This window comes from Pristiophorus japonicus, chromosome 9, assembly GCF_044704955.1.
Source record: "Pristiophorus japonicus isolate sPriJap1 chromosome 9, sPriJap1.hap1, whole genome shotgun sequence".
Classification (NCBI taxonomy): Eukaryota; Metazoa; Chordata; class Chondrichthyes; family Pristiophoridae; genus Pristiophorus; species Pristiophorus japonicus.
The window spans coordinates 38,074,081-38,095,404 of NC_091985.1; the positions used below are offsets into that span (position 1 = coordinate 38,074,081).

The window sequence follows — 21,324 nt, forward strand, 5'->3', positions numbered from 1 at the left end:
ACCTGAAAGATCTGTCCTGTAAGAAGGCCAGGGAGCAGCTGCCTCGTTATGACTAAATGCCAGTCAGCCCCCAACACCGCCCTGTTCATTTTTCCAGGCAAAAGTGCCAAAATTGCTCGATTCCCCGCCCCATCAATTGGGGTGGTAAATCACGAAATAATTCGAATTATCCGCCCTAAGCGGGACGGAGGGCAATTTCGGCCCCTGTGTCTCCATACACTGCCAGTCAATTTTTCCCACTATAAATTCCTTAGGCCCACATTTGTCATTGAAATTGTTTTTGCAAACTTGTTCTTTAATTACACCCTCCCACCAGTGGCACTGCAGAACTTCAGTTTTGTGTCTCTCAGGTCCTCAGCCTGTACTATGGAGAAACATCTATGCTCCAACCACCTCTACTTCTCTGTTTCCCAAATTGCAGTTCATTTTGGGAGCTGTTCCGTTGGGATGGGCTCCACTTAAACTGGGCTGGAACCAGAGTCTTGGCGAATCGAATAACTAGGGCAGTAGACAGGGCTTTAAACTAACGAAGGCGGGTGGGGAAAGGGGAGTGGGAGGATTCAAGAAAGAATAAATTTAAATTTAAAAGCAGCAAGAGAAATGTCAAGGCTCCAGAGCAGAGGAGAGTTTTGAGTAAAAATAAGTAGTGTTTGTCAGGAAAGGACAGAGAGAGTAACAAAGGTAATAGGGCATCAGGGACTAAGGTGATATCAGGAAAAAATAGAAAAAAGTCAAAGCAAAAGGCACTCCATCGAGGAAGCATTTTAAGATGGCGCTGGCCCCTCTGTTCTGTGTTGGTGATGTTGTGGGAACGATGGTGAGGGTCCGCCAGAACCACGCTGCTCACAGTGCCGTGACAAACTACAGAGTTCTGGAAAGTTCTGGATCCACAGCTTTGGTGGAGTTACAGCCAATCACAGGTAGGAACGGGCGAGATGTGGGATTCTGGGACCTGGAGCCCATTCAGACTCCCTCACACACACACAAACACTGTTAGATCTGGGATTCTGGGACCTGAAGTCCATTCAGACTCCCCCACACACACACACACCATTAGATCTGGGATTCTGGGACCTGGAGTCCATTCAGACTCTCCCACACACACACCGTTAGATCTGGGATTCTGGGACCTGGAGTCCATTCAGAGTCCCCACACATACACACACCGTTAGATCTGAGATTCTGGGACCAGGAGTCCATTCAGACTCCCGCCACACACACCGTTAGATCTGGGATTCTGTGACCCGGAGTCCATTCAGATTCCCCCACACACACACACACCATTAAATCTGGGATTCTGGGACCTGGAGTCCATTCAGACTCCCCCACACACACACCATTAGATCTGGGATTCTGGGACCTGGAGTCCATTCAGAGTCCCCCCCCCCCACACACACACACACACACCGTTAGATCTGGGATTCTGGGACCTGGAGTCCATTCAGAGTCCCCCCCCCCCACACACACACACACCGTTAGATCTGGGATTCTGTGACCCGGAGTCCATTCAGACTCCCCCACACACACACACATCGTTAGATCTGGGATTCTGGGACCTGGAGTCCATTCAGACTTCCCCACACACACACCGTTAGATCTGGGAGCTGGAGTCCATTCAGAGTCCCCCCCCCCGCCACACACACACACACCGTTAGATCTGGGATTCTGGGACCAAGAGTCCATTCAGACTCCCCCCCCGCCCCCCACACACACACACACAGTTAGATCTGGGATTCTGGGACCAGGAGTCCATTCAGACTCCCCCCACACACACCGTTAGATCTGGGATTCTGGGACCTGGAGTCCATTCAGACTCCCCCACACTATGTGTGCGGGAAGTGTGTCCAGCTGCAGCTCCTGACAGACCGCATGACGACACTGGAGCTGCGGATGGACTCACTCCCTGTCTCCTCTGCACCCTCTCCAGTGCAATCACGTCCTTCCTATAATACGGCGACCAGAACTGCATGCAGTACTCCAGCTTTGGGCTAACCAGAGTATTATACAATTTAAGCATAACCTCCCTGCTCTTGAATTCTATGCCTCGGACAATAAAGGCAAGCATTCCGTATGCCTTCTTAACCATCTTATGCACCAGGGCTGCTACTTTCAGGGATCTATGGAGAAGCACTCCAAAATCCCTTTGTTCATCTACACTTCTAATTGGCCTACTGTTTAATGTGTATACCCTTTCCTTATTAGTCCTCCCCAAGTGCATTACCTCACACTTCTCCGAATTAAATTCTATTTGCCACTGTTCTGCCCACCTGACCAGTAGATTGATATCCTCCTGCAGTCCATGACTTTCCTCTTCATTATCAACCACACAGCCAATTTTAATGTCATCTGTAAACTTCTTAATCATACCCCCTATATTCAAATCTAGATAATTGATGTATACCACAAAAAGCAAGGGACCCAGTACTGAACCCTGCGGAACCCCACTGGAAACATCCTTCCAGTCACAAAAACATCCATCAACCATTACCCTTTGTTTCCTACCTCCAAGCCAATTTGGATGCAACTTGCCACTTTGCCCTGGATCCCATGGGCTTTTACATTTGTGACTAGTCTGCCATGTGGGACCTTATCAAAAGTTTTGCTAAAGTCCATATACACTACATCGTATGCACTACCCTCATCGACCCTCCTGGTTACCTCCTCGAAAAATTCAATCAGGTTAGTCAAATACGATCTTCCCTTATTGCTAACTGTCCCTAATGTTGCATTTTTTCAAGGAGGCCTTGAGGGTGTCCTTGAAGCCTTTCCTCTGCCCACCTGGGGCTCGTTTACTGTGTTGGAGCTCTGAGTAGAGCACTTATTTCGGGAGTCTCGTATCAGGCATGCAGATGTTGTGGCCCATCCATCGGAGCTGATTGAGCGTTGTTAATGCTTCCATGCTGAGGATGTTGGCCTGAGTATCGTTATTCTCTCAGTCATGACATCTAACTGTATATTGAATAACCCCAATGTTTTTCCATATCTTGCCATGTTTGAGAAGGCAGTCAAAGACACGTGCAAAGAGAAGGTGGGGTGGGGAGGAAGATGTAGCTGGAAGGACAGATTTAGAAAGAGAATTCCAGGGTGAAAGGACAATGATTGTTGGAGATTCAGCCTTCGATGGTGAAGCTGAGACAGGGGGATGGGCAGTATCAGAGTTGACAGATTGGTATGTCTGAGCTGGGACCTGAGACTGGAGGAGGTTACAGAGGTAGGGTAGGGTAAGGCTGTAGGAGGATTTGTAATGAGAAATAAGGTTGTGTCTTTTATAAAGCATATAGCAATTAAAATGATTGCGATTCAGTTTGATTTATGGGAAATTAATTTCAATAAGCACAAAACTCAGTGATAGTACCATGTTTATAGCTTTATCTAAACAGCCCATAATATTGCCAAATTAGGGCTGTGCGCATGTACCCAACTCAACTGCAACTGAATTGAGTCCATTCAAACTCATTTCACTCAGGCCCCTTACAGCCATCAGAGATATGGGCCCAGAATTGGCAGTCGGAGGCTTCCCGCGGGAAGCAGCTGTTGTTCCTGGAGGTTTGGAGACTTGCGATTCTGGGGCTCTACACGCAGTCCTTTGTAGAGGCCCATGTATCCCAGGAGCGTATGGGCTTTGACTGCATCTCTGGGATCACGTGGGTCAGCCCAACCTGTCAGAGTTGGGGGTATTTCCATTCGTAATTATGGTGGCTGGGACCAACTTCAGACTCGGCCGACAATTCAAATAAAATGGCGGCCACGGCTGAGTGCCCTCCCCTTTAAAGGGGAGATGTGGCGCCCAGCCAATGGCAGCTTCCCGCCGGGAAAAGCTGTTGGGGGAACTAAGTGGTGGCCGCTTGGGCGGGGCAATTTCCCTTGTGGGGCGGTAAGGAGTTGGCGCGTGCCCGCCAGGTGGGCCGGAAACCCATTTCCACCGCTCCCGGTCCAGGGGCAATTTCTGATGGGTCGTTCCATCCGCTTGCCCCTGGTTGGCAAGGCCTTACCGCACCATAATGGACCTTAAGGAGGGGAGTAATTTCAGCCCCTAAATGTTTAAATTATTGAAAAAAATGTATTCTGTGCTTTAAAAGTCTTACGCTGATGAATATCAGTCATAAGAATTTTAAGGACATTCGCTGGGCAGGAGTTGGGCAATAGCCCAACTCTCCGCCCGCGGAGGCCCTTTAGTTTCGGAGTCGTGCGATCTGTCACAGATCACAAGTTCCGGGTTTAGGCGCATGCGCTTTGTATGCCTAAACCTGGAACTTGTGGAGACCCCACGGATGGGTGCGCACCTCGTACGCGCCCATGGGAAGCGCACATTCAGGCCCTTTATCTTTAGGGGTTCTAACCCGTGTGCCAGAGGTGAAAGTGCATTGTGCTAACACATTGCTTCACCCAGTTTACTTTCAGGAGACAATTCAACATTGCAGTTCTGTTGTCATTTATAAACCACTCGAGCGTCATCCTTCCAACTTTTGACACTATTAATACTGGTCGCTTGAATTACATCCCTTGTAAGTTATTGTCCGTCATCAGTTATCAATGTAATCCCCCAAGTGAAAGGTTCAGAGTGTAACGTTGCTTTGAGTTATACAGAAGCGCTTCCCGTTTTCTTTTTTATTATTCATTGTCTGATTATAGCTTGAACACCTTGGCTGATTAATTTTATTCATGGCCGTTCTATGTGCAGTCACTGTATTCTAAAACTGATTGAAGTCAACATTGGAATTGATTAAAATGTCTACCATTTATTTTGAACAACCTGCATGGAGGGAATAGTAATGATAAGCACTACACAATGGAAGAACATGCCCTGTTCCCGGCTCTTGGGATCACAACAACTCTCATATTGTACTCACATGTGCGGAATGCATTACTTCCCTTAGTCTTCCCTTACACAATTCTCACTTTGAAAACCAAAAATTAGGTTCACCTAACATGCTACTTCTTGATTGCACCTTCTCTCCTCTTTTCAATTTTCATATGGCATTGGCTTTGACACTGAATTTAAAAACATATACTGGTAGATCATGTAGAATGTACAGTTGGTTAGAACCTCTAACAATGACATCTCTGATGGCTGTAAGAAATGATTTTGTGTGAACTCAATTCAGTTGCAGTGCAGTATAACAGTGACTACACTTCAAAAATAATTAATTGGCTGTAAAGCGCTTTGGGGCATCCTGAGGTCGCGAACGGCGCCATATAAATGCAAGTTCTTTTAATGAAGACCATCCTTCATCGAACCTCACATCAGCAAAGAGTCAGTGGCTGCAGGAGGAGAGGGTGAGAACATCGTTAAAAAGACCATCCTTGAACCATGAGAATAACAAAACCGAGCATTTACATACCCCTGATACTTAAAAGGTTATACAGTTTTCAAGGTTTACTAAGTGCTACAATCATACTGAAACTCAACACTAATATTATTTCTGCATGTGATTTATCGACTTTTGTCGAGTAAATCAATGAGAGTGGGAGCATGCCTTTGTGCTGGTATCTTGCAGTACAGGCTTGCCGGTTTACCATGTCTCTGAACAGCATTGAAATGAGTTTGAGCTGTGCTAGGAGCAGTGAAGAATATGAGGGATTACAGATTGCTGTTTTCTATAATAACCTGCCAGACAAAATGTGATAAACTTTGCCTACGTCTGGGAAGATGAATTCTACTTACTCTATCTTAACTTAGTACATACTTAGAGAAGAAAATGGTAGATGAAGTACTTTTAAAAGTCAAATCAATATCTCATAAGCTTAGCAGCTCTGTAAATTAGGAATAACCCTTTGATTTATTGCTTGTTTTTGCTGAACGTCAAGATAGTGACAGGAGAGTGAGTTATGCAGGTTTCAAAATATCACGTCACTAATCGGAAATAGCTGTATTAGAAGCTATATTCTTATTCTGAAGCTAATAGAAACAACATTCTTTTGGCTTGGTACATGTTTTTATAAATTTAAATCAGCACTTTAGCTCAATTGAGATTATCTCATCTTTCCTACAATTTCTTTTTAAAATCTCTCAATATGTAGGCCCATAATTTATGGTCAGCAGTGAAGCGAAGACGCTCGCCACCAACCTCGAAGAAAGCTTCCCACAGAGATCTTTTTGGTGAGAACTGTACCTTTCTCAACCTCCAATTGATTGCAGCGCAGTGTAATGGTAATCCCTAGCGTAAAGCTACAGTGATGTCATCAAGCTGTCTAAGCAGTCAATCACATTGAAGAATTCTCACAGACAGCAAACCAGGAAATGAAAAGCACTGATTATCTGCACATTTTAAAAATGTTACAGAGAGCACAATAAAGTTTGGGACATACACATGGGGTTACGGTAGAAGCTGAAACATCATGAACAAACTTGCATTTGTTTTATTGTAACTTTTAACATAATGGAAAAATTGATATTCCACAAATATAAAAAATAGTTTTTCAAGGCCAGAATGGTTGTTTAGCAGTCAATAAGTTGTTAAAACCCCAGTTGCACCTATTACAACAAGGCTTCACATTTAATGGGGTGTTTAACAGTGTGTAAAAGCTCAAGTTTTTGTCAATGTCACAGATTGCTGGCTATGGGTGGGCTGGAGTGGGGATCGACAGGGCAGCCAGTGCCGGAGTAGTGAATGACTGACAGTAACTTCAGGATTTCCGCACTAAATCCTGAAGTTACAGTCAGTTTCAGAGGGGTAATGACGGCAAACGCTGACAGCTCGCTGTCTTTACCCACCGAAAAATCTGTGGTATTGTATGTACAGCCCAACAACTTGCATTTATATAGCGCCTTCCTCATAGGAAAAGGCACATCACAGGAGTGTTATCAGACACATTTTGATACCGAGTCACATAAGGAGACATTAGGGCAGGTGACCAAAAGCTTGCTCGAAGAGGTAGGTTTTACGGAGTGTCGTAAAGGCGGAGAGGTTTAGGGAGGGAATTCCAGAGCTTGGGGCCCAGACAGCTGAAAGCATGGCTGCCATTGGTGGATTAAAGGAATTTGGGGATGCACAAGAGGCCAGAATTGGAAGGATGCAGAATTCTCAGAGGGACTTAAAGAATATACTTTTCAGGGAAAATACTTTTGATGAAATAAATATACTGCAGTATGTGGTTTGCATTGTAACCTTCTGGATTCGATTGCACTTGACTGGCATCCCTGCTGACAAAGGATGACGATCTGTATCACCTCCCATGGAGCTAATTGTTACTGGTGTGTGCTGTAGCTAACTTCCATTGCAGCTCTTTGCTGAGTCTCAAGACCAGAAGAGGTTGACACACGAGCATGTGTTAGGTCAGGTGTAGAGGGGAAAAAGAATACAAATCGGTTTCTATTTCCTCTCCTTCCCCCCCCATGGCTCTGCGGGTTTAATTTGTGAATAGCTGGCCCGTGCGGAACAGGAAGACCCCACGTTCGACCTCCGTTTCGTGCCTTAGCTGGTTGCTCTCAGCCAGAATGATAATTGTTTGCTAGAATTGGCTTTGGCGCCCCTGGGCTGCGGAAGGAAAGGTTCAGGCGGCTACTGCTCCTGATCCTTATCAAGTGAACCCTGCTACTAGTTCGCCATGATCCAGACCACAAATTCCTGCCATTATTTTACCTGCTAGATCGACTGGCTAATAAAATACTGATAAAAGTATGATGAACTGTGAACAAGCAAACCAGCTTAAAATTTGCAGATGGCTTCCATGAAAATCTTCTGCGTTATTAAAAGGTTCTGCGGAGAAAGAGAGATTGTATCTGAACGTGCTTGTGGATAAGAGCGAGAATAAGACAGTGCAGCTATATCTACTGTTACAGAAGTACCATGCCCTGGTAAGTGTATCATCCAGGAATTTTTAAAACGGATCAAAATATGCCAATAAATTCACCAAAATACATTAAATTTGTCCTTGAGCTTAGTTTGAATTTAAAATATTAAACGTAATTTTATTGGTATGTGGCCCCCATCCTATGAGAACATATTTATATTTTCCTGTTTTTGCCCCCCTATTATAACTTCCACATGGGGAAAGAGAGCGGGAGGGGAACACACTACCTCCTGCTACCGTAAGGGTGACATGGGCCACCTGCTGCCGGGTTATTGTGAACGCTTTTGGTTAGCTACCAAGAGATGCACCAGGACAATCTGGTACAGACTCTCTATTCATGTGCACTTTCCCCAAAGGAAGACACCTCTGGGGTGGGCGGGGCGAGGCGTGCATGAAATTGGTCTACACGATAGCCAAAAATGGACGACAGCAAATCGACAGCCTGTTTCATACCTTTGGCTTGATTTTCGTTTCCATTGACTTCAATGTAAAACGCGAGCAGGTGTAAAACATGCTGCCGATTCGTTAGCACCAGTTTTGCGCTGTTGCTGTAGACAATATTCCCTCTAATATTTTTTTATGTGCGCGGTCCCTTTAACTGGCTGAGCAGCCCTTTCAAATTTTCATGCCTGCGCGGTTTCTCTAGACCGCTGTGCGATCGCGCAGATTAGCGAGCACGTTGTCCATAGACCAATTTTGCTCTCCTGGCTATTGTTTTGGATCTGCCCTTGCAGCACAAGTGAGGTTGGGAAATGAGTTTGGTCGGGGTGAGAGGAAGAGGGGTGGCGGGAGAAGTCAAATCTGCACCCCACCACTCACCATGCACAGTGACATTGTTATGCACCACAATAAAAAAAATGTTTTATTAAAAGCCTATACTTCAAAAAACAGTCTATAATAGATTCATAGAAATGCCTGGAATGCAGTGGAATCATATATATCAGGTTATATAATCAGATTGCAATTGGAAACAAATCCTTTCATATTTTCCAACTGTTGCAAAAAAAAACATCTGTTGAAACTTTCCAGCTGGTACTTCTGCACTCATGTTCTTCATGTCAACATGTCCATAATGAACATGTTCCACTGGGTTTGTTTTTCTGGCAGTTAGTGAGAGTGCAAACACATAGGCCACCTGACCTGAATATGAAACAGTCTACATGCAGCATATAAAAGGGATTTTTTTACCAGCACATCTAAATTAGACTGTCGGGATGATTTTAGGGGGCTTTTAACTCTTCCCCAATTGGTGGGAACGGTGCGGGGAGTAGTTAAAATGGAGCAGCCCCATTTCACACTCTGTGCAGATCAACAATTATATTGGCACTGGTTTTGGTGGCAGATGAGATTTCCGCTGGACTTCGATGGGAGCCTCGTCAATAAATACCGTCAGGGACCCGTGACGTCCATGGGATGTTGATGGAATTTTAACCAACTCCTGAGTGGGGCATCTGCCTGCCAGCTAAGCTGGCCAGGAAGCCAGTGAAACCCACTAAGGTAAGCTTAAAAAAACCTTTTCTCCTCAAAGCCCCTGAAGGAAGGACTGGCATCGACTGCCCTCGGTTTCCCGATGGTACTAACCTTCTGAATGGTTCTAAGAGGTGGTGCCCAGGCCTCGCTGAGACCCTTCATTCTGAATGTAGCTGGGCACAAGGCCCAAGGTCTGCTTCTTCTGAGTGTTTCTCCAGTGGGTGCCAGCCGAACACTGGGAGAGGTTAATTAGACAGGAGGTGCTGTTACATCACTCCTGCCTCATTGAAATGCAATATGATTGCTTATGCCTGCACCAAACACAAGCACTCTGGTCTCTTCCCCAAAGGAAGCCCCAGAATCCCAGGGCAATGCAATGGGGAAAATTCCAGCATCACAAGTCTCTGTCCTTTTTTCCTCTGCTTTTCCCTGGGAACTGAGTGTTCCCAGGATGCAAAGTGGAGAAAAATCAACCCTTCATTTCTGAAGCGCTAACACCAACTATTATCTGGACTAATCCCTGGCAGTATTCTTGGTGTCAGTACAACAGAAACTGAATGGTGGGAACCCATTTTGGCAACTGAGTCAGATAAAAGTTATCTCTGCTAAGAAAAAAATAAATGTTCTGTTGTCAACATACTTCAGGAACTTCAGTGGAAATATGTGGTATTAAAATTGCCAAAAAAAATTACCAATTAGTCATATTGGAAATGTGGGAAATCAGTTGCAGTGATAAAAGCAGTGAACTGATCCATTGAATTCAACTTGGAACATTCCCCATTATCTCTGAAGGGTTCTTGGCTCAGCCTTGGGAGCTCATTTGCCACAATGGCAGTCAGTTTCTCTGGAGTGCAACTGTTAATTAAACTGATAGTTGACTAAAATCTGAATACAAATCAAATAATTTTTGAGAAACAGGCCTTTAAGAATTAAATCTGCAATGCAGTATGAATCACAAAATTAAAATTGGTGAAACATTTAATTAGAATGGTCGTAATATGATTTCTCCAGCTGTTTTATAAATAAAAGTTGCTCTCTTGGCTCTGAAACAAGGGATGCAATAAATGTGTTCAAAAAAAGGTCTAGAACTTCCTTTTGTGATCAAAGTGGCACCCTCTGCTTCCCTTCCTCCAAGCATTTAACATTGTAAATTTTCAGCAAAATATAGATTGCATTCACATGTCAGAAAGAAAGTTTGAACGCCTAATTTTTCTGGGTTCAAAACACATTATCAACCAGAAAATGAGGATATTGCTCTCATTGTGGCTTTTGTGCCAGCATCTTCTGTTTTTGATATGTGTAAATAAATGTAAATTAATGTTCTAGGCAGTGTGAATGTATACCAAGTAGTCCAAGTGTTCTAAGAGAGAAGTAACGTATTGTCACTAATGATTTGTCTGAAGCAGTCTTCTTACGTAGAGACTTGAACATACTAGTTCCTTCGATCTTTGTTTTAAAGGGAGCTCTTCCATTAGAATGCTTAAAAAAAAAACAGCTACCAAGAAATATCATTAACATCATTATTGTCTCTCTCTATTTCTGCTGATTTAAAAAAAAATTGTTACTCAGTGACTGCTGATAAACATCAAGATAATTGTCTTGGAGGGCTTACTGCACCTGCATTGTGAAGGAGCTGAATTAATGGTAGATGTGATGTATGCATGTTAATGTATGTACCGTAACACGACACCACTGAATGTACCTTCACCCTGTATACATTATATCTGTACCACCAGAGGGTGCTGCTGCTGGAGACCGAAGGGCCACCTGTACACTGCAGGTAACCAAGTATAAAAGGGAGCTCACCTCTTGGTGTCCTCATTCTAGGAGCTGTAATAAAGGACTAAGGTCACTATTCAAATACTATACCCTTACTTCGTGGAATGGTTGTTAGAATGCTTGCATACACAACAACTGACGATGAGGTTACAAATTTCCATGCACAATATGTCGAACCAAAGCAACTTCCAACAATTCACTGATGGGGAAGATTGGGATGCCTTTGTGGAAAGGCTAGAACACTTTTTCATCGCGAACGACCTGGCTGGGGACTCACCGATCTTGCTGGAGAACAAGCGCAGAGCCATCCGGCTCAGCAGTTGTGGGCCCAATGTCCACGGCCTTGTCAGGCACCTGCTAGCCCCAGCGAAGACGACAACCAAGACCGATGTGGAGCACGTAACTTTAACTCAAACCCAAAGAGAGCATCCTCACAGCCACACACCGGTTCTACACCCACCGCAGACTGAAGGCCAAGAAATTGCTAAATATGCTGCAGATCTGAGAAGATTGGCTGCACCGTGTGATTTTGGCGACCACCTCACTGAAGCACAAAGGGCCTCCTCCATAAACTGCTCTCTGCGGACACTATGGTCACCCTGCAGAAGGCAATCAAAGTGAGCCAGGCATTCATGATTTTGGTCTGCGACTCCAAAACAATGATGACTCACACCCAGGACTCTAACCCGACGAGTACAGTGAACCGAATGGCCATTTTCAGAGGCAAGACTGCTGCCCCGAGTCCCGCAACCCTGAGTCCGCCACATGGGGCCAAACGGCTAGCCCCGTGCTGGCGCTATGGAGGAAACCACAGGGCCCACCAATGCCGATACAAAGACTATACCTGCAAAGGCTGCAACACTAAAGGTCACCTTCAGCGAATGTGTAGAAGGAGTTTTACTCACCGAGTCGCTGAAGAGTTGGCCGATCACCCGGGCTCCAGCGCTGATGAAGACTAAGCTGCTCAGCCCCTGGAAGAGGAGTACGGAATATATACCTGCTCCACCGAGAGTTCCCCATGGAAAATGGAAGTAGAAATCAACGGGGTTCCAGTCTCGATGGAGATCGACACAGGGGTGAGCCAGTCGTTGATGAATCAGACGGCCTTTAAGAAACTCTGGGACAATCCCGCCAAATGACCCAAAATGTCCCCAATCCAGGCAAAGCTGCTCACCGACACAAAAGGCACCATCCCAGTCGTTGGCAGCATGGAGGTCCAGGTATCCCATGGAGGCGCGATGCACAAGCTTTCTTTGTGGATCGTTGCCGGTGACGGTCCAGCGCTGCTGGGAAGAAGTTGGATGAAGCAAGTCCAAATTTGTCGGAATGGCAAAGGCCTCCGGGCCCCGGTGATCGACACCCAATGTGGCTCCAAACTTGGATTCATCGCAGCACCTGAAAATCCTACTGTCCGACTCGACTGCGTGGCGACGACACAGACTGCACAACTCAACGGCGAGATGATCCAACCTGAACGACCAGACCTCACCTTCCAGGCTCCAGTGGCAGGACTCCGAGGCAAGAAGATCGGCGCAGAAGGTAGATTCCCGGCGTCCGTGGCAGAACCTGGGGAGAGAAGGATCACCGCAGCCTACCTCGTGGAGAGAAAGAAGATGGCACCTGCACACGAAGCGAAGCACCTGGAATCAAGATGGCCGTGACCAGACCACGAGAGGCAGCGTTGAGGGAGCAACATGTGTCACCAAGCGGCGAACCGGATTGGGGTAAAGATTGCAAGGCCATCTTAAAGAAGACCGGCAACCCAGAACAATTAAAGGGACAGTTCCACTCTTGGCACAGCGATGCCAGTGATTTTAAAGATAAAAGTGTAATTAATGAATGTAGGTATATAAATGTACTGTTGAATGGTGATGCCGGCAATGCTAATGGGAGAAATGTAATGACTGCTTCAAAAAATGATGTAAGTGACAAATTTGTACTGTTGAACAGTGATGCCAGTAATGCTAACGTGGCAAATGTAACCAACAACGGCAGGCATCCAAATGTAACCTTGTACAGAGATACTGATAGCACACAAGAAAGCGTTGTAAGTGACAAATGTGAAAGTGTAAAGAAGTATAACAATGCCGAAGTAGCTAGTTGCGATCGAAGCCAATGTATCATGTATCTGGATCAGTTCCTATGGAGTGGAGGGTAGCCAATGTAACCCCACTTTTTAAAAAAAGGAGGGAGAGAGAAAACAGGGAATTATAGACTGGTCAGCCTGACATCGGTAGTGGGTAAAATGATGGAATCAATTATAAAGGATGCCATAGCAGCGCATTTGGAAAGAGGTGACATGATAGGTCCAAGTCAGCATGGATTTGTGAAAGGAAAATCATGCTTGACAAATCTTCTGGAATTTTTTGAGGATGTTTCCAGTAGAGTGGACAAGGGAGAACCAGTTGATGTGGTGTATTTGGACTTTCAGAAGGCTTTCGACAAGGTCTCACACAAGAGATTAATGTGCAAAGTTAAAGCACATGGGATTGGGGGTAGTGTGCTGACGTGGATTGAGAACTGGTTGGCAGACAGGAAGCAAAGAGTAGGAGTAAATGGGTACTTTTCAGAATGGCAGGCAGTGACTAGTGGAGTACCGCAAGGTTCTGTGCTGAGGTCCCATTGTACATTAATGATTTAGACGAGGGGATTAAATGCAGTATCTCCAAATTTGCGGATGACACTAAGTTGGGTGGCAGTGTGAGATGCGAGGAGGATGCTATGAGGCTGCAGAGTGACTTGGATAGGTTAGGTGAGTGGGCAAATGCATGGCAGATGAAGTATAATGTGAATAAATGTGAGGTTATCCACTTTGGTGATAAAAACAGAGAGACAGACTATTATCTGAATGGTGACAGATTAGGTAAAGGGGAGGTGCAACGAGACCTGGGTGTCATGGTACATCAGTCATTGAAGGTTGGCATGCAGGTACAGCAGGCGGTTAAGAAAGCAAATGGCATGTTGGCCTTCATAGCGAGGGGATTTGAGTACAGGGGCAGGGAGGTGTTACTACAGTTGTACAGGGCCTTGGTGAGGCCACACCTGGAGTATTGTGTACAGTTTTGGTCTCCTAACTTGAGGAAGGACATTCTTGCTATTGAGGGAGTACAGCGAAGGTTCACCAGACTGATTCCCGGGATGGCGGGACTGACATATCAAGAAAGACTGGATCAACAGGGCTTGTATTCACTGGAGTTCAGAAGAATGAGAGGGGATCTCATAGAAACGTTTAAAATCCTGATGGGTTTAGACAGGTTAGATGCAGGAAGAATGTTCCCAATGTTGGGGAAGTCCAGAACCAGGGGTCACAGTCTAAGGATAAGGGGTAAGCCATTTAGGACCGAGATGAGGAGAAACTTCTTCACCCAGAGAGTGGTGAACCTGTGGAATTCTCTACCACAGAAAGTTGTTGAGGCCAATTCACTAAATATATTCAAAAAGGAATTAGATGAGGTCCTTACTACTCGGGGGATCAAGGGGTATGGCAAGAAAGCAGGAATGGGTTACTGAAGTTGCATGTTCAGCCATGAACTCATTGAATGGCGGTGCAGGCTCGAAGGGCCGAATGGCCTACTCCTGCACCTATTTTCTATGTTTCTATGTATACTAATGCTAGAATGAGAAATGATACCGGGTTCTACATGTATAATGACAATGCCAAAGGGAACCCCCCGTGGGAAGCACCCAGGTCCAGCGGGCTACCTGATCATGTAGCCTGCGCTTCTGGGGCCAATGTGATGCCCCAGTAAGGGTTCACACACACCCAGTGGGAGCATATCCACTGTAGGGACAGTGTTCAATGGGCAGCACAGCCACCACCACTGGCAACCTGCCCCAGATTGGCCTTAACCCCCCCCCCCGGCCACCAGGGCCAGCACCGGGTGCAAGAGGCCAGTACCTTCCAGCTTTCCCGGTGGAACCTGGGATGACCAGACGTCCACCACCAATGGAGGACAAGGAGGACACACCACTCTGTGGCCCTGACCATCACTAAACACCACCACCTACCCTTTCAACAATGTATGTACCTTACCCATAACAACATATACTTGCTCCACCACTGCAGAAGCCTCCAACAGTGACATCCACATGGTCTATGTATGTGGGGGGGGGGGAGGGGGGGTAATGGATGTGTGCAGCCATGATCACATGGATCACACTCGGCACCCACACAACCTCCCACAGTCCACTACTGATCACCTCCCCATGTCATGGTAATAAGGACTTGAGAAAGTCTTCTGGGGAGTGTTGTTATGTATGCATGTTAATGTATGTACCATAACACTAGACCACTAAATGTACCTTCACCCTGTATGCATTATACCTGTACCACCAGAGGGTGCTGCTGCTGGAGGGTCACCTGTACACTGCAGGTAACCCAGTATAAAAGGGAGCTCACCTCTTGGTGTCCTCACTCTAGGAGCTGCAATAAAGGACTAAGGTCAAGTACTATACCCTTACCTTGCAGAGTCATTGTTAAAGTGCTTGCATATACAACAATGGACACAGTCAAGCCAGATCTTCCAGGGAGTGTTTCATTATAAATATAAATATTAACTTAGCTCCCTCACATTGTTGGGTTCAGTAACAATCCCAAGGCAGTTCCTGGAAGTATGTTATCAGTGTTCACTGTTTTCCTTCCAAAAATCTATAGGGGCAAAAAAAAGAAAGTCAAAGTTATTCATCAGAGTTCGTTATCACTTTGAATTTACAAAAATGTCTTCTGATGATGACGCTCCTGAAAATCATGTAAAGTCATGAGATTGACTGAATAGAAGGCGATATGGACCCCGCCCTCGCAAAGTCCACCCATACGTATTTTCCGATTGAAGTCGGTGAAAAGGTGTCTGGTGGAAGCTCTCTGAATGTTTTTTTTCCACTCTAACCCAGGGACAATGCAACAAATAGTAGTACTCCCAAGGCTGCCCACAGCACAGATCTGAGAAAAAACAAGGGGTGGGGCCTACCAGTTAGTCTTACACTAATTGTTGCACACTCCTGCACCAGCTCGCACTGCTCCCTGAAGCGGCCTCCACGCTGCTCCCAGACTGCTGCACCTTTTATGGCCCCGACCTGTGGCTGGTGGGTTCTCGCAGGTCGGGGCCTGCGAGCAGCGTGGAGGCCACTTCAGGGAGCTGCGCGAGCTGGTGCAGGAGGGCGACGACTTGAAGAAGGGCGACTGGATTGGACATCACCAAAATCCAGGTGTCTGATTGGAGCGTGGGAAAGTACAGCAGGAAAGGTGGCAAACAGCAGAGGAGCGGCGAGGTCGAGGCGAAGGAGTGGCAAGAGATTGTAGAGCAATGTGATCGGGGCCCTGAAGAGGCGTGAGTTCAGGGCCCTGAAGAGTTGAGGGCCCAAGGGGCAGCATGGGCCAGCCCACACTGCGATATGTGTACGTACTAGATCCGTGCAGCAGAGCTGGTCTCCAGTTGTCTTGGTTACTCCTTGCCACTGAAATAAGACCTAGCTCTGTCAAGCCTGTGCGGTGGCTGGTGTACAACGGCCACCACACATTAAAAAAAATCCACGCACAGGCATCTTCTATCCTTCAATATGTAGTTCTGGATCTAGAATGTCAGGTCCTTCTTGGAAACACCTGTGAACTCATCCCTTTTTGGCGTGGAAGCAAGTCATCCTCGATACAAGGTACTGCCTAAGAAGAAGAAGTTGCACATATCCAATTAACCATCAGGTGAGTTCCAACTAACGTTTGTTATTTTTCTGTAGTGCCTGGCTTGCTTTTCAATTCATATCATTATTTTGACCAGCGTCCTTTACTGTGAAGGTGAGCGAACAGGTTAATAATTTATTGCTAATAATTTGAAGGCTTTGTTGACATGACTTCTGGCTTAATTTAAAATCCCAAAGGATATATAGCCTTCCAATACTCACTTTCGAGACTTGTACTTTGGAGAAAGGCCATTAGGTGAAGTAATGGAGGGTTGTCGTTGCTGTGGAACCCTATTTCAGCACCAGTCACTGTTTACCAGAGAGATAGTGAAAAATCTGCGGGGGAAAAAAAAGATTATATTTGATTAAAGATCAGCTGAATTGGCAAAATATTGTTGGAAGTCATGGATCATCCCATTACAAAACCTAATCCTGATGTATTCCTTTAGGCTTCTCAGCATTACTACAGCAGAGTTTTACAAGGCATCCTGCTCACGCACCCTTGCACATGAGTGAAAAGCACATCACTGTGTTGGTAGAACTGAGACATGTGCTTCATCAACGCAGCTCAAGGAAAAAAGAAATGTTGGTTTGGAACATTGTTCAGCCCTGCTCATCAGCTGAAAGAATAAACAGTAATACTGATAATCTTGTTGAAATAATGTAGCCTTCATTTGGAACGCGGATAGGTTTGAAATTAATTTCAATGCAACTTCTGATCTCCAGATATCATGGGATCTGAGTTCTTTGGCTGTTGTAAGTCTACAATATGTTACTGAGAAAATGTCATGCTTAAGGGTGTAAGGTTGTCAGGGAGATAAGAAGTATCAAAGATACCATGAAAGGATGCCATATCTATCATTTCATTTTTATTGTCATTTATAACATAGACCAAATGGGCTGATTGCAGCTTGCTTGAGCAGCATTGAGCACCACACAACAACAACTTGCATTTGCATAGCACCTTTAATATAGTAAACTGTCCCTACCTCGAGGTAGGTTTTAAGGAGCGTCTTATAGGAGGAAAGAGAGATAAAGGTGTGGAGAGGGAATTCCATAGCTTAGGGCCTCGACAGCTGGTCACCACTTGTGGATCAATGAAAATCGAGGATGCGCAAGAGGCCAGAATTGGAGGAGTGCAGAGATCTCGGAGGGTTGTAGGGAGGTGCAAAGCCATGGAGGGATTTAAAAACAAGGTTGAGAATTTTAAAATAGAGGTGTTGCCGGACACGGAGCTAATGTAGGTCAACAAACACAGGGGTTATGGGTGAACTGGACATATTGCAAGGTAGGATACAGGCAGCAGAGTTTTGGATGAGCTTATGTTTACAGAACATGAAGGATGTTGCTGGTATTAGATGACATTACCGTTGCAGAATCATTATTTGAAAATGAACTTGTGCTAACTGTGTCTCCCTTCAACAGAGGTACATCAATACAATGCCTGAAGCTATCAGTGTTGGTCTGTGACAGGTGATAAATTCTCAGCTGTTATTTTAAACAGACAAGCAGAGTCCCATTCATTCTCATCCTATTTTACAGGATGTTTTTGACAAGGACACCACTGAAACTTGTAGCATAAACGGGTAATTCCTCTGGCTCACAGTTCAGAAGAATGCTTATAGAAACATAGAAACTAGGTGCAGGAGTAGGCCATTCGGCCCTTCGAGCCTGCACCGCCATTCAATAACATCATGGCTGATCATTCTCTCAGTACCCCTTTCCTGCTTTCTCTCCATACCCCTTGATCTCTTTAGCCGTAAGGGCCATATCTAACTCCCTCTTGAATATATCCAATGAACTGGCATCAACAACTCTCTGCGGCAGGGAATTCCACAGATTAACAACATTCTGTGAAGAAGTTTCTCCTCATCTCAGTCCTAAATGGCCTATCCCTTAACCTAAGACTATATCCCCTGGTTCTGGACTTCCCCAACATCGGGAACATTCTTCCCGCTTCTAACCTGTCCAGTCCCATCAGAATCTTACAGGTTTCTATGAGATTCCCTCTCATCTTTCTAAACTCCAGTGAATAAAGGCCCAGTTGATCCAGTCTCTCCTCATATTTCAGTCCAGCCATCCCTGGAATCAGTCTGGTGAACCTTCGCTGCACTCCCTCAATAGCAAGAACGTCCTTCCTCAGATTGGGAGATTAAAACTGAACACAATAGTCCAGGTGAGGCCTCACCAAGGCCCTGTACAGCTGTAGTAAGACCTCCCTATTCCTATACTCAAATCCCCTAGCTATGAAGGCCAAGATACCATTTGCCTTCTTCACCGCCTGCTGTACCTGCATGCCAACTTTCAATGACTGATGAACCATGACACCCAGGTCTCGTTGCACCTCCCCTTTTCCTAATCTGCCGCCATTCAGATAATATTTTGCCTTCATGTTTTTGCCCCCAAAATGGATAACCTCACATTTATCCACATTATACTGCATCTGCCATGCATTTGCCCACTCACCTAACCTGTCCAAGTCACCCTACAGCCTCTTAGCGTCCTCTTCACAGCTCACACCGCCACCCAGTTTAGTGTCATCTGCAAACTTGGAGATATTACACTCAATTCCTTCATCTAAATCATTAATATATATTGTAAAGAGCTGGGGTCCCAGCACTGAGCCCTGCGGCACTCCACTAGTCACTGCCTGCCATTCTAAAAAGGACCCATTTATCCCGACTCTCTGCTTCCTGTCTGCCAACCAGTTCTCTATCCACGTCAACACATTACCCCCAATACCATGTGCTTTGATTTTGCACACCAATCTCTTCTGTGGGACCTTGTCAAAAGCCTTTTGAAAGTCCAAATACACCACATCCACTGGTTCTCCCTTCTCTAGGCTGCTAGTTACATCCTCAAAAACCTCCAGAAGATTCGTCAAGCATGATTTCCCTTTCATAAATTCATGCTGACTTGGACCGATCCTGTCACTGCTTTCCAAATGCGCTGCTATTTCATCTTTAATAATTGATTCCAACATTTTCCTCACTACTGATGTCAGGCTAATCGATCTATAATTACCCGTTTTCTCTCTCCCTCCTTTTTTAAAAGTGGTGTTACATTAGCTACCCTCCAGTCCATAGGAACTGATCCAGAGTCGATAGCCTGTTGGAAAATGATCGCCAATGCATCCATTATTTCTAGGGCCACTTCCTTAAGTACTCTGGGATGCAGACTATCAGGACCCGGGGATTTATCGGCCTTCAATCCCATCAATTTCCCGAACACAATTTCCCGCCTAATAAGGATATCTTTCAGTTCCTCTTTCTCACTAGACCCACTGTCTCCAAGTACATCCGGAAGTTTATTTGTGTCTTCCTTCGTGAAGACAGAACCGAAGTATTTGTTCAATTGGTCTGCCATTTCTTTGTTCCCCATTATAAATTCACCTGAATCTGATGCAAGGGACCTACATTTGTTTCCACTAATCTTTTTCTCTTCACATATTTATAGAAGCTTTTGCAGTCAGTTTTTATGTTCCCTGCAAGCTTCCTCTCGTACTCTTTTCCCCCTCTTAATTAAACCCTTAGTCCTCCTTTGTTGAATTCTAAATTTCTCCCAGTGCTCAGGTTTGTTCCTTTTGCTAGCCAATTCATATGCCTCTTCCTTGGTTTTAACACTATCCTTAATTTCCCTTGTTAGCCATGGTTGAGCCACCTTCCCCATTTTATTTTTACTCCAGACAGGGATGTACAATTGCTGAAGTTCATCCATGTGATCTTTAAATGTTTGCCATTGCTTATCCACCGTCAACCCTTTAAGTATCCTTTGCCAGTCTTGTCTAGCCACCTTACGCCTCATACCGTCAAAGTTACCTTTCCTTAAGTTCAGGACCCTAGTTTCCGAATTAACTGTGTCACTCTCCATCTTAATAAAGAATTCTACCATATTATGCTCACTCTTCCCCAAGGGGCCTCGCACAACAAGATTGCTAATTAGGCCCTTCTAATTACACATCACCAAGTCTAGGATGGCCAGCTCTCTAGTTGGTTCCTCGACACATTGATCGAGAAAACCATCCCTAATACACTCCAGGAAATCCTCCTCCACCGCATTGCTACCAGTTTGGTTAGCCCACTCAATATGTAGATTAAGGCGCCCATGATAACTGCTGTACCTTTATTGCACGCATCCCTTATTTCTTGTTTGATACCATCCCCATCCTCCCTACAACTGTTTGGTGGTCTGTACACAACTCCCACTAGTGTTTTCTGCCCTTTAGTATTCCACAGCTCCACCCATACCGATTCCACATCATCCAGGCTAATGTCCCTCCTTACTATTGCATTAATTTCCTCTTTAACCAGCAACGCCACCCTGCCTCCTTTTCCTCTCTGTCTATCCTTCCTCAATGTTGAATACCCCTGGATGTTGAGTTCCCAGCCTTGGTCACCCTGGAGCCATGTCTCCGTGATACCAATTACATCATATCCGTTAACTGCTAGCTGCGCAGTTAATTGGTCCACCTTATTCCGAATACTCCTTGCATTGAGGCACAGAGCCTTCAGGCTTGTCTTTTTAACACACTTTGCTTGAATTTCATGGATTTTAAGGATCACAACCTCCCAGCCAGGAGGACTACCCGATTATAGATTATATTTTACA

General features: G+C 45.4%; 1 protein-coding gene across 1 annotated transcript in view; it reads left to right on the top strand.

Moving 5' to 3' along the window:
- Positions 1–769: 769 nt before the first annotated feature.
- Positions 770–21,324, top strand: part of ryr2a (ryanodine receptor 2a (cardiac)) — a 924,147-nt gene continuing 903,592 nt past the window's right edge. The window contains exons 1-2 of the mRNA XM_070890953.1: positions 770–920; positions 7,698–7,798. Coding sequence (XP_070747054.1) covers positions 770–920; positions 7,698–7,798 — 252 coding nt within the window. The remainder of the gene's footprint in view (positions 921–7,697; positions 7,799–21,324) is intronic.